This window comes from Anopheles funestus, chromosome 3RL (assembly GCF_943734845.2).
Source record: "Anopheles funestus chromosome 3RL, idAnoFuneDA-416_04, whole genome shotgun sequence".
Taxonomy (NCBI): Eukaryota; Metazoa; Arthropoda; class Insecta; order Diptera; family Culicidae; genus Anopheles; species Anopheles funestus.
In genome coordinates, this window is record NC_064599.1 from 41427598 (window position 1) to 41439766 (window position 12169).

The 12169-nt window shown below is 41.3% G+C and overlaps 2 protein-coding genes across 2 annotated transcripts; both read right to left on the minus strand.

The window, feature by feature from the left end:
- Positions 1 to 2893: 2893 nt before the first annotated feature.
- Positions 2894 to 4473, minus strand: LOC125771895 (adenosine deaminase-like protein). Its single transcript, XM_049443049.1, has 6 exons — positions 4351 to 4473; positions 4150 to 4292; positions 3888 to 4076; positions 3489 to 3808; positions 3280 to 3422; positions 2894 to 3208 (listed from the first exon to the last, which is right to left on the minus strand). The coding sequence occupies exons 1-6, from the start codon at positions 4378 to 4380 to the stop codon at positions 3017 to 3019; spliced, it is 1017 nt and encodes a 338-aa protein (XP_049299006.1). The 5' UTR covers positions 4381 to 4473; the 3' UTR covers positions 2894 to 3016.
- A 1791-nt stretch (positions 4474 to 6264) lies between these two features.
- On the minus strand, positions 6265 to 10496 carry LOC125771902 (GTP-binding protein Rit2). The gene is made up of 3 exons (XM_049443060.1): positions 9329 to 10496; positions 8224 to 8684; positions 6265 to 8158 (listed from the first exon to the last, which is right to left on the minus strand). The coding sequence occupies exons 1-3, from the start codon at positions 9513 to 9515 to the stop codon at positions 8033 to 8035; spliced, it is 774 nt and encodes a 257-aa protein (XP_049299017.1). The 5' UTR covers positions 9516 to 10496; the 3' UTR covers positions 6265 to 8032.
- Between the last annotated feature and the right edge of the window lie 1673 nt (positions 10497 to 12169).

Here is a 12169-nt window from a genome sequence, read left to right on the forward strand (position 1 = left end):
TAGACGTTTTGTTTGTATCCTTAAATTACTTTTTCTAATCAACTACTTCGCTAACGAGCGCATCGTAAAATAGCACCAAAAATCCCTCAAATAATGCTTAATTAACAACTTCAGGCAACCACAAATTGCTTCATTAATTGCATTAAATGAAAGTAATCTTTTTCGCACAGCACTTGCGTCAAGGAGTCGGTTTTTATTCGTGCGGATGCATCAAACCGCCCCCGGTTTTGGGTGAAGACATTTTACGATTTCTACCAGCCGTGGCCATAAAGCTTGCTTCCCAGCAGGAACGTTTCGAACGTGCGTACATTTCAAGGATCTAGTGCTAATACAAACAATTCGTGTGAAACCGTATGACGAAGGATTTGCTTCCGGTTGCAAAGTGTTAGAGAGTAATCGAAACCAAATGAACTAGAATAAGGGAACAAATGGACAAACATATTTTGTTACTTGTTAAAATCCATAAAACGCTAAATGATCCCTTTTTTACATAAATATCTTAGTAAACCCAAATCTGCGCTAGTACATCCATCACTAAAAAAAAAGTGCAGTTTTGCAATCAACAACGCTTTACTAAATGCTTTTTCCATCGACACTATTCCCGTTCGCTGCTTACAGCATCACAGCTCAAAACTAAAGCGCCCATTCATCATTATGCAAATACTGGTGCTTTGCTCGTTAATTTGACTTATCATTTATCTCACTAATTGATTTTCTCCGACCAATGCCAAATGACGTGCCGCGTGCTTACGGTGGGACGATTCACCGTTTTAGCTGCTTCAATGCTTCAATACCGGACAAAACCCCGATGGAAAACGGAATTGATCTACAATGCTCTTCCTCCTCGATATCGGTAATTTATCGTGCAAAAACCATTAATTGTTTTTGTCCCTGACTAGCTTCGTGCTAGAAATTATTTCAACCAGTAGTCGAAATTCCTTTCGATTTGGAAGCGGTAGATAAAAGGCCTGTCATATGAAGTGCAGTTAATGTGGGGTACAAGTTTTTTTTAACTTATATAATAAATTGTAATACGCTTCTTGGCATTAATACATCCGAAAAATGATTTGTAAAGTTAGGAAGCGCCCATGATTAAATCGTACACAAGAAAACCTCCCACAATTCTGCCAATATTCGCCATTATTCCAATAGAGACACTCCTTGCTGATGATGATGATGATGGTGCTTGGGTTAGTCTCTGCGCTGGTTCCCCATTCCTTCGCTTGGGGCGCATTAATTTACCTCTAACGCCACTAATACCCGTCTGGGAAATGCCAACGACAAGATAGGTATGAATTGAACCGAGCAAATGGAACAGTGTGGGAAATATTTTCGTCAGTGCCCCATTTATATCAGCATCAATCAAGCTCTTTAACTTGTAATATTAATGTATTATAGCTGTAAATAATGCAAAGATTACGAAATTTTTCGTTGTACTTCAGCGGTCCCAAGATTTTCAGTTTATACAAAAGAATTAACAAATTTATTTCATTTTTGAACTTTCATGTTCAAAATAAATATAACGTTCTATCTTTCAATATGTGAACAACCAGAGAAAAACAAATCGAAGTAAAAAGTTTCCATTACAAAGCTGGTCGAAAATTTTGCAGTGCACTGTATATCGCCAGTTATATCCATTCTTCCCACCAATCGACGCAATGCGCTCCTCAACGATTCGTAAATGAGGTTTCGAGAACGATTTTCCCGACAGAAGTAGTAGTAGTATTAGTATCCTCTGCATCGGTAAAACATCTTACCATTCTGTCCCAGCATAGCTTTCCAACCACCGCCAGGCAGCTTTCCAATGCCAAGGCAATCGGAACGGGACTAGAATTGGAAATGGAACAGAAACTAGAGGTGCGGTGTAAGCTCACCAGATAGAAACGAGAGTCTTGGTTCGCGCTGTATTTATTTATATTTGATGCTGATGAGATGTAATTCATCTTTCGAATCATTAATCACGATACCGATTATGTTCATTTCACTTTGAACGACGACGACGTTCGCCCGCACCACAGAGCAGAACCGCTGCCGAACGAAACCAATCCTTGCCATCCAACCAGCGGCGAAAAGGTAAGGAAAAGAAAGGATGAAAATGGGATGATTGTCTTTATTTTTTGCATTTTGGTACCCTTGATTAGTGGAGTGCGAAACTGAAATAGAAAAACTTTTGGACTTGTTGTTTCGAGTCAGTTGAAACCTACTGCCGCTTTCCTAATGTTTTGTTTAACTTCACAGCAGGATTGTGTGAGATGTGACAAATGTAGTATTTAATAATGCATGGAAAATAATTATTAAACTTCTTATCGACTTCAACTTCATGTGTTAGGTGCGCTCGAGTGCATTAAAACACAAAAACAGAAAATGAGCATGCCTGTAATCCGCTTTGTTGTTTCAAATCTTTGTATGCTTTGAACGAAACAATAACATAAAATGCAGAGTACATGAGTAATCGAAATATTACAATAAAAAGAGATTTTACATTAAAAAAGGGAAAAATTCCTAGCTTAAGGTAATTCCAATTGTGTATCCACACTATGGATTTCCCGCCAGCACCATACAACTTCTTGCATAAAACATTAGTTTGCTATAAATTATATTTTATAGGACGTTATGGTAACGTGCTTACAGCAATGGAGCAATGGATACGTACCACGTGTTCAGCATTGGTGTCGATTTCGCGTTAAACTAAGAAACTGCATGTTTTCTTAAAATTGTTTCTGCAAAAAAAGAACGAAGCTTAATAATAGGATAAAAAACATCATAATATAGCGTAACAGCAAATTTATAAGAACTGCAAATATTCTTAATTTGCTGCCAAAAATGCACTTCACAGCTTAATTGTTATTGAAACCATTTTGTTGGCGTTTTCAGAACAAGGTATTTCTACATATTTATATTGTTTATGATTATTTCCAGGTCAAACAAGTATTGAACTGTAATTTATTTCCAGCAGTAATGTTAATAATTAAATTTGAAAGCATCTAAATACTAACACCAACAGTTTCATCATTGCTTACACAACTTCGGTTTTGGAGAATTGGTCAATTTTGTTGCGCAGCCTTTGTTTTTCCTCCTCACTAGCGAAAGAATACTCAACCGCATTTCGTTGCAGTTCCACTATCTGTGCGTTTGAGAGATTAAACATGTTTGCACAAATGCACAGTTCCTGCGATAGGCTCGTTTCGAACACACCGAAATCGTCCGTCTGAAAGCAGGAAATTAGAAAGGAAAAAAAGTTAAGCGTAGATCGCAATGTAATCGTGCATTGGTACTTACACATATGCAGACGGGTTGATTTATTTTCATCAATTTCGCAACGTGATGAGCTTCGTACGATGGGACAGTTTTGCATTTTACATTGCTCGTAAGACAACACTCGAATGGAATTTTATGTTTACTAGCAAAGGCAAGGTTCTCCCCTGTTGCAGAAAATGTGCAATAATCGTAAAACATTAAAAAAAAAAAACAATACTGACACTACCTACCATCTATAAACGTCCCATGTCCGATACGGTCCACACCGAGCGCAAACATTTGCTTCACTTCCTGCACATCCTCAAATTCGCCACAGTGCAACGCTAAACGAAAACCGTTCTTCCGCGCCTTTTCCAACGCCGGAACAAAGTCGGCAAATTGAGTACCAAAAGGATTTCCGCTCAAATCGAACCCAGGAATTGTTCCGGGAAACAGGGAGCTCAGTTCAATGGCAAGGTCTACATTTTGCATCGCTTCCAAAACGCCCTTGGATCGATCGATAGAGGGTAATAGTTTTACGATAATTCCCGGCTGGTTTGTGGATGTTTTTCTGATAAAAGGTTTCAATTTCGGTAAAGTGCGATGTGCTAATGGGTTATAACAGCATTTAAATTAACAAACACAAATACCTTATCACTTCCAGCACCGTAGTAAGATATTCCCGTTTTGACATTTGTGCTGTGCATTTCGGTGTTGTCCGGAGCTCTAGATAAATCACGTTATCGTTGGCAAAGTCCTCAATCACACGCTGTGTCGCACGTTCGAGAGCTTCCGAACGATCGGTCAAATCGTGTGCGTATTGAAACTTCTTAAAACATCTGCAAAGGAAGCGCAAAAGCGTTTTGAAAATCTTTTATTTCCGGTCCCCTGGCAAGCAGCAGGCGAACATACTCTTCCAGGGTGAGAGATTCACCGTGTAAAATTTTGTAAAAGCAATCGTCGATTCCGCTCGGTACCTCCTTTCCGTACTTCAGCTCACGCAGCTCCGCCAGGGTACTGTTGCTGAGCGATCCATTCAGATGGGCATGCAATTCCTGCGAAAAATACAGCTTTATTTAGAAACAGTCGTGCAAAAAACATCACTTTACTCACGATTTTTGGTACTAAGCGGTAAAAATCCATTGTGAAACGAGTGTTTTTTACTGCTTCACAAAAGCCGGCTTTCCGTGAACTAAGCACAATACAAATCAAAGTGACATTACGTTTGATCGACAAGAAAAAGGCGCCAACTGTTTGTCATTTGAAATCACCGTTACGTCGATGGAACGTTTATAAATTAAAACGATTTCAAAAATTTGAAATTTATCTAAAAACATGTTTGTTTGCTTGCACGTGTTCTGCTCCATTTATTTGGTTTCAATATCTTAACATTGTATTTCAGAACAATTTGTTGTTTTTTTCTACGGAAGTTTATATGATGGTTGCAAGTACATACAATCACACACTTTTATTTCACTTCCTCTTGGCCGATGATCATGCAACATTAAAGTTTGTCTTTCACTAACAAAACGGTTGTGATTTTTTGCTGTTTTTCAATGCGCACATTAGCTTGAGAAATGCTAGTTATGAAAGGCGCATCCATCAATCACGGTCTGGCAGTTATGGCGACCTGTATATTATAATTCTCCCATGTGTATGTGCGTGGATATGGTTGTAAAATTGGGCACACTATTCCATCATAATGGTCTGATCGGGTAATGTGCGTGCTTGTTGATACAATAACATTTGCTTTCTTTAACAAACCAGCCCTCGAGTTCTCGGAGCTAGCACGTGCTGCACCTTTCTTTATGATATTTTTCCCGCATCTTCATCCTCTAGCTTCTTACTTCAAGGATGTGGATTTTGTATTTTCGATTTTCTTTCCTAACAATTTACTTTCCAAAAATGTAGCTTTAGAACTTTTTTTCTCTTGTTTCTGCTGTTCATAACAAATGTACGTTTATCACCCTTTTTGAGTTTCGTGCACTGACTTAGAGAATGTAATGTTTCGTTTGTTCATAGATGTAATTTTTTGACAAGTATAAATCAATTCAAGTAAAAAGAAGACAAATGTATTAATCACACAAAGTGTACAAAGCTCAGTGAATCTTTTTTAACTGATGTAAAATAGTAGTTTCTTCGCATAGATAGGTCTTTGCATGTCAATTATTGTCGCTCGCTGGGATCAATTATTGTACGGTTGTAGGTAAATGAGAAAATCGCGTCAGAACGGCATGATCGATTGTCCAGAAACAAAACAAACATTAAATGCACACTATTACAAATGCTTTCTTCTATTACAATTACTATTACAAAATCTTTCCATAAATTATTATGCTTGCACCAACAGGACAAGCCTATATCGACTGTTTCGAAATAAACCGAACGCACAATAACTATTGGCAATCGATAGGAGGTTTTTGGATTGTAGCTAAATAATTTCTCTAATCTTTTAGAGCTGATCAAAAAATCGAGATGAAGCGTTCATATATTTGAATTTGCACTGCCCGCCTTGGGTGCTGTTTTGCTGCTATCATGTGAAATACTACCGACATGCAAAGTTTAGTTTCAAACATTTCTCGCGCTTTTGCTTCACTGGGGAAATCCTACTTGTTATGTCCCGATTTCACTACTCCTACTATCCATGGACGATGGCGTATGCATCGCTATTGCGTGTGTCACACTAGGTAATTGGTTCTTTCTGGTGCTTAATTACAGTATTAGTTTGTACAAGGCATGCTTTAAACAGCTGCACGACAACTGTGGATCAGGGGTACAGGGTGAGAGATACAGGCGTGAGGGAAGAACATATTCTACAGTCTAATCACCACGTTCATTTGTATCCTCAAGAATTCGATAATATGCTACGCACGATCTGCTATTGCTTTCGAGTTTATCTCTGGTTATGTGCCCGGGGTTGCTTTGCGCATTCAATTGTTTGTTCAGAAGGATCTTTGGTTTTTAACATTAAGAGTATTTCTGTGTGTGCAACATTTTTTCGATGAAAACATAATTGAACGACTAAAAGTATTCCGTTAAAAGTTATACCGAATCAAAGTGTAAGATTTTTTTGGTAAATAATATGAAGTATAATCAATCTTCCACGTACAAGCCTACCTTGCAGTGGTGTAACATTTCAAGAGAACTGTATCCACATTAAAAACAATTAACCTGATTTTGTCGCTCGTTTTGTTATGGCAGTCTAGAAATCTTACAATCTGTTGAATACCTTTTCTTGGACCTGTATAGCTGCATATGGTATGTAATACAACTATATTATTATTTAACCCTGTTCGAATACTTTTGCTTATAGTTCAGATTTTGTTTTATTGTTTCGTCGCATGGTGTGTCACGTTTCATTGCAAATGGTTTGGGAGGACATTATAGTCGTTCGGTATTTGGTATTGTGCATTACGTGTATTGATAAAAATAAAATGTAAAATCTCATTTAAAACCTTATCGAAACTGTACTTTAGTGAAAGTTGCGATACACCCATAAGAAGATTTGTACTTCTCAAACGCTTGCGCATCTAGAAAATGCAAAATAAAACTTAAAGTAATGCAGTAACTGGGAAATAATTTGATTGATATTTTCATTGTTTTGGCATACATCACAGATACTTTTAGTTTGATAAGTTAGTTTAGTTCAGTTTGCAGTACTTGTGTAGAGCTACATTTGGTTTGCTTTAAAGTTACCTGAAACAGATACCGTAGCAAATAATGCTCAGCAGGTTTGGTAGGAGGTTTCCCATATTTGCCCTATTATGGTAAAGATGTGTTTGTGTGTATGAACAGTTTCAAAAATTACCAATCGAATGGTAATGCACTTGAAATGATATCTAACGACTACGGATGTACACGCTACAATCTATCAACGTCCTACACTGCACTAGGTGCGATCATTTCTTCTTAGTTTACATGACTCCGCTTTTGGTTATTCTCTTTCACAGTTTACTCGAGACTTACTGTAATGCAACGTAGCTGATACAGGAAAGGAAGGTAAATTAACTAACGTATTACGAAGTGGAACGTTTGTAAAGATTCGTTGACAATTGTTAATATATGTACTATTTCAGATCAATACTGCTAACTGAAACAATGCTGTTTTCTGCAAAACACGCATCTCGATAATGTAATCTAGCTACAATTTCACTTAATGGTCAATGTTCATAATTTAATGCCAGTTTGTAACTGTTCTTCAGTGAAATAAAGGAAAGTAAATTGGAAATCAATAACGCTTTAGTTTTATAAACAGGACCAATAACGTGCCCTCATATTCCTAGGGAGAGTTCCCCTTACAATCAACAAGATCCTAAATCAGGAAGAAATCTGTTGCACCTTTGCTCCTTCGCAGCTTGACGTGTGCATTCGACTTTCAATTCCTTCATTCAATTCGTTAGACTGGGCGTCACAGATTGCTGTGTCCTAAGGACTAAGCTTATCCTACAGTTCTAAAGGTAATTCCTGTTTCAACATCTAGCGCCTGCATCATGGGTGAAACATGAGATATAATTTGAGTTTCTTATTCGTTGATAGAAGTGTCTTAGTCATAGCATACCTAATACACACGCGATTATCCGGAACACGATCGGAAAGAAAACATACAGCACACAATTGTAGCATTGTTTCGATGGGACACCATTGGCAGACTTATTGAACTGAACACCGTACACGTGCTTGTAACAAATCAACAACCAGCTCAGTATCACGGATCAATCGGATCACGGACTCAATTCTGAGCGGTTGGGAACAGCTTCCTAAACTTTCTCCGTGTTTGCCTGCACGTTGTCGTCACCTATTGATTGATACCGGTAACATTTCGGCGGCGTCTAAAAACAAGAGCAAATATTGACCGTAACCGCCACCAACGGCTGCGCCGCCTCGGATGTATCTTTTCAGAGCTGGAACCACCATTCAGCGTCTAAAACATGGAAAAGATTAGCAAAGAGAGGCAACACAAGATATAAATTGTGTGCTCGTGCTTACCCGTTGTTCCTCTTTTCGCCTTATCTCACGCACTAGTGAGAAAAACGCCTCATCGATGTAATGTCTCAGAGCGGCGGATGTTTCATAGAACGGACAACCGAACTGCTTCGCCAGCGTTTTACCTTCCTCGGTCGTGACCTTTCTTTGCGATTGTAAGTCGAGCTTGTTCGCCACCAGCACCAGAGGAATATCTTCAGTGAGCCGTACACGTGCGATCAACTTTCGATACTCGGACGCCTCCTGAAAGCTGTGGCGATCAGTGACCGAGTAGCATATGATGAAACCCTCCCCGCAACGCATGTACTGATCGCGCATGGCGGTGAATTCCACCTGTCCGGCCGTATCCAGTATATCGAGCAGGGCGGCTTCCCCGTCGATGACGGCCTGCTGTTGATACGAGTCCTCAATCGTTGGGTCATGATAGTCTAGGAAGCTGTGGCTCACGAACTGGAGGGTAACAGCTGTAAAAAACGTTGTATACAGGGCGAAGGACAAGCATAGGTTAACAGGTTAGCTATTTTTAAGCAGCAACTGCTCGACTATGGTGGGTGGTGGAAACAAACGATATCAATGATGACGCACGTCCCCGAACTCCATGTCAGTCTTCCATCACATTCGGTAAACAAAAGGTTTGGAAGCGGCTAGTAGAAGCCGTTAATCATACCAGACGAGACGAAGGGCTAGAGTATCCCGTAGCCGACAGAACCATTAAAACATAGGTTTTGTTAGATATCGTGTCTCGTCCGCAATTTAACGATGATAAATGTTGTTGTGTCTCGCTCAACAGTTGGAAGGACGACGACGGCACGGAGTACAAAAGGAAGCGAGCCAGTCGTGGATCGATAATACTATTCACGTCACTCGTTAATCTCCCCCGTAAACAAATGCGTGCGTTGGCGGTGTTTGCGCTTTAACGCCCACCTCTTAGCGCGAGGATGGATGATGATTTTTTTTCTTTTCCGCATAGTTTCTTCGCACACATCGCAGTTAACAGGAAACATACGCTTTAACCTTTCCTTACCGAACGCTAGTGGAATTAGAATGTTGGCTTTCCGCTAGCATGCAATAGATGTTTATTAACGCTAATCGAGAGCGAATTTCTTACCCGATTTTCCGACACCTCCGTCGCCCAGAATGACAATCTTGTACACTCGCAAGCCGCTCCTGGTCGTTAAGGGGTTCGTAGGTTGCTTTGAGTTCTCCCCACTGCCATCCGTTTTGACCGGATTGTACTCGATGGATTGTGCCCGATTTTTCTTTCGTGCTGTGCAGCCTGAAAAGTCGCCTGCCATTCCACCACCGCCGACTACTACACGTTATGCTAAGCTCGAAGAAATGCAATTCGTACAGACCCGACTGGTTCCAGCAGGTATCTTCTAGTTAGTGAAATATGAGGTGGTGTTTACGTCGGACAAATTTTCAATCTCGTTGATAACTGTTACTGTGTATCCGTTTCTTATCGCTTGAATAATTTGCTACCTATGTCCCCAAGGAACCAACAGTTCTCGCTGGCACTCCGTTGTGGTATCCTTGGAAGAGGGTACACCGCACTTCTCTCGTGCTGCTGCTGCTGCTTAATCTCACTACACTCGTGGACACATGTCGCCGAACAATTTCGCTGTTCAAGCACTATACGGGGTGGCACTACATCCTCAAGGACTTTCGTATGTCTTTGACCATCCTTCCCGTTGGAGGAGTTTCTTCTAATTCTCTAGGTGTCAGGCGAAATCCTTCTAGGATACACTGGCTGAGTGGATATGTGTTTGTGTCTTGTTTTGATAGACGTTTGACAATGGTACGAAATAAATGGATGTATGTTTACTGTGAGTGCTTTAGTACTGCAGTTTTGAATTTCGGACTATGGGCCCATCGGAAAATACGGTTGCCTCATTTAATTCCAAAATCTTGTTCAAGTTTTCTTACGCCAAACAGCCAAAAGCTGTTTGCAAAATCAAATAAGCACCAATGCTGTGAAAAAGTATATATTTCAGTACGTATGTAGTTAAATTTATTAGAGCATTATTTCGCGTTAGAAAAGATTTAAAGAATCTCATATTGGCGAGCAGAGAAAAGATTGGTTGATGTTCATTATTTTACGAAGCAGTGGTAGTTTTTCATTAAAAACACTTTCCAATTACATCAGCTAACCGCTGATATTCATTTTTCGGATAGACACTGGAAGATTATCATAGTTGAACGCATTATAGCCCTACATCGTTCGACACAGTCCCGAGTCGCGGCAGATGCGGTACCGCGGAAAACGCGTATAATTTTCAATGGCAATAGCATATTTGTAAGGCAATAGTATATTTGCAAACCCCCACTCCCACGGCATCAAGCTATTGCCTGCAACTTCAACACCAGGGCCCCTTTAAAACGCATAACGAACGTTTTTCAAGGAATCGTATGCATAGGATCAATGAGATTTTGATTGTTTTGGGATGACCCAGCCCGTAAAGTAAGGACTTTAGGTCCAAACAGAGATTGAGCGATGGCGTTAATGCATCCGTCAGAACGACCGAGATAATGGGTTAACTTGCGATGTCGCTCGACCATGACCGGTTTAAAGGGCTCCTGTAGAAGACCAAGACCGCGAAGCGCTTGTATTACATCTCGGGACATCTGAGCGCGTGAAAATCATGAAAAATTTATCATCATTTCTGGTCGCCAATCCGTTTCCAGGTAATTCGGTTCAGGGCTGCAGTCCTCCATCCACGGCTGCATCCGATCTCTGACAGGTTTGACTCCACCTGATCCAGCCAACGAGCTCGTTGTGCTCCTCTCCGCCTCGTGCTGAACGGATCACTGACGAGCACCTTCCTGGTGGGGCTTGAGTCCGGCATCCTCGTCACGTGCCCTTAGCCATCGTATCCTTCCGGTTTTGACAACCGTCAGGATATCTACACCGCCAAACGACTCGGCTAGCTCGTGGTCCATTCTCCTTCTCCACACGCGCGAGCAGGGCGCGCGCACATCGCCAAAGATAGTCCTTAGCACACACCGTTCGAAAATAGCGAGTGCATTGGCGTCCTCTGTTAGCAGAGTCAAGGACTCGTACCCGTAGAGGACTACCGGACGTATCAGTGTGCGATATATCGTGAATTTCGTGTGTTGCTGGAGTCTTCTGGATCGCAGGAGTATGTGAAGCCCGTAGTACCAATGTGAATTTGGATGTCATTGTTCATGTTATTGTCCGAAGTTACGATCGTACTAAGGTAGCAGAACACCTCTACCACCTCGAGATCGTCGCCGTCAACTGATACTCCGCTCCCGAGTCGGGCTCTAGCAAGGTCAGAGCCTACGGCAAGCAGGTACTTTGTCTTCGTCGCATTGATCCTCAATCCAATTCTATCCGCCTCGCGTTTCAGTCGGGTGTATCCATAGCCGTCCATAGTGGCCTACAATAGCCAAACCAGCTTCTCTGGGAATCCGTACATGGTGTTCCGCTGCATGGTGTTCCATAGTTCGGTCCGACTTATGGTGTCGTAGGCCACCTTAAAGTCTATGAACATGTGGTGCGTAGGGATCTGGTGCTCTCGACACTTCTGGTGGATCTGCCGTAGAGTAAAGATTTGGTCGGTGGTTGATTTGCCTCCAACAAATCCAGCATGGTAGCTTTCGACAAAATCCGTGGCAAGTAGAGCAAGTCTGCAGGACTGTATTTCGGGACAAGATCTTGTAGGCAGCATTCAGGACTGAGATGGTTCGGAAGTTAGCACAGTCCAGTCTGTCGCCCTTTTTGTACACTGGGTGTATGACACCCAGCTTCCACCCGTTCGGTAATTCTTCCTGGTCCCAAATCCTTACGATCAGCCAATGCATGATGGCAGCAAGCTTCTTCGAGCCCATCATGAACTGCTCTGCCATCAGATCAACGCTGCCAGCTGATTTGTTGCATTTCGGCCGTTTGATGGCACTGATGACTTCGTCCAAGGAGGGCGGGTGC

Excerpts from the sequence above, each read along its gene's own strand:
- LOC125771895 (XM_049443049.1), bottom strand. The coding sequence starts at position 4,380 with ATGGATTTTTACCGCTTAGTACCAAAAATC. Across the intron at positions 4,077-4,149 it reads GAATCTCTCACCCTGGAAGA|ATGTTTTAAGAAGTTTCAAT; the intron begins GTATGTTCGCCT and ends CTTCCTTTGCAG. Across the intron at positions 3,809-3,887 it reads ACGGTGCTGGAAGTGATAAG|AAAAACATCCACAAACCAGC; the intron begins GTATTTGTGTTT and ends ACCTTTTATCAG.
- LOC125771902 (XM_049443060.1), bottom strand. The coding sequence starts at position 9,515 with ATGGCAGGCGACTTTTCAGGCTGCACAGCACGAAAGAAAAATCGGGCA. Across the intron at positions 8,685-9,328 it reads CGGAGGTGTCGGAAAATCGG|CTGTTACCCTCCAGTTCGTG; the intron begins GTAAGAAATTCG and ends CGTTTTTTACAG. Across the intron at positions 8,159-8,223 it reads GGCGAAAAGAGGAACAACGG|ACGCTGAATGGTGGTTCCAG; the intron begins GTAAGCACGAGC and ends TCCATGTTTTAG.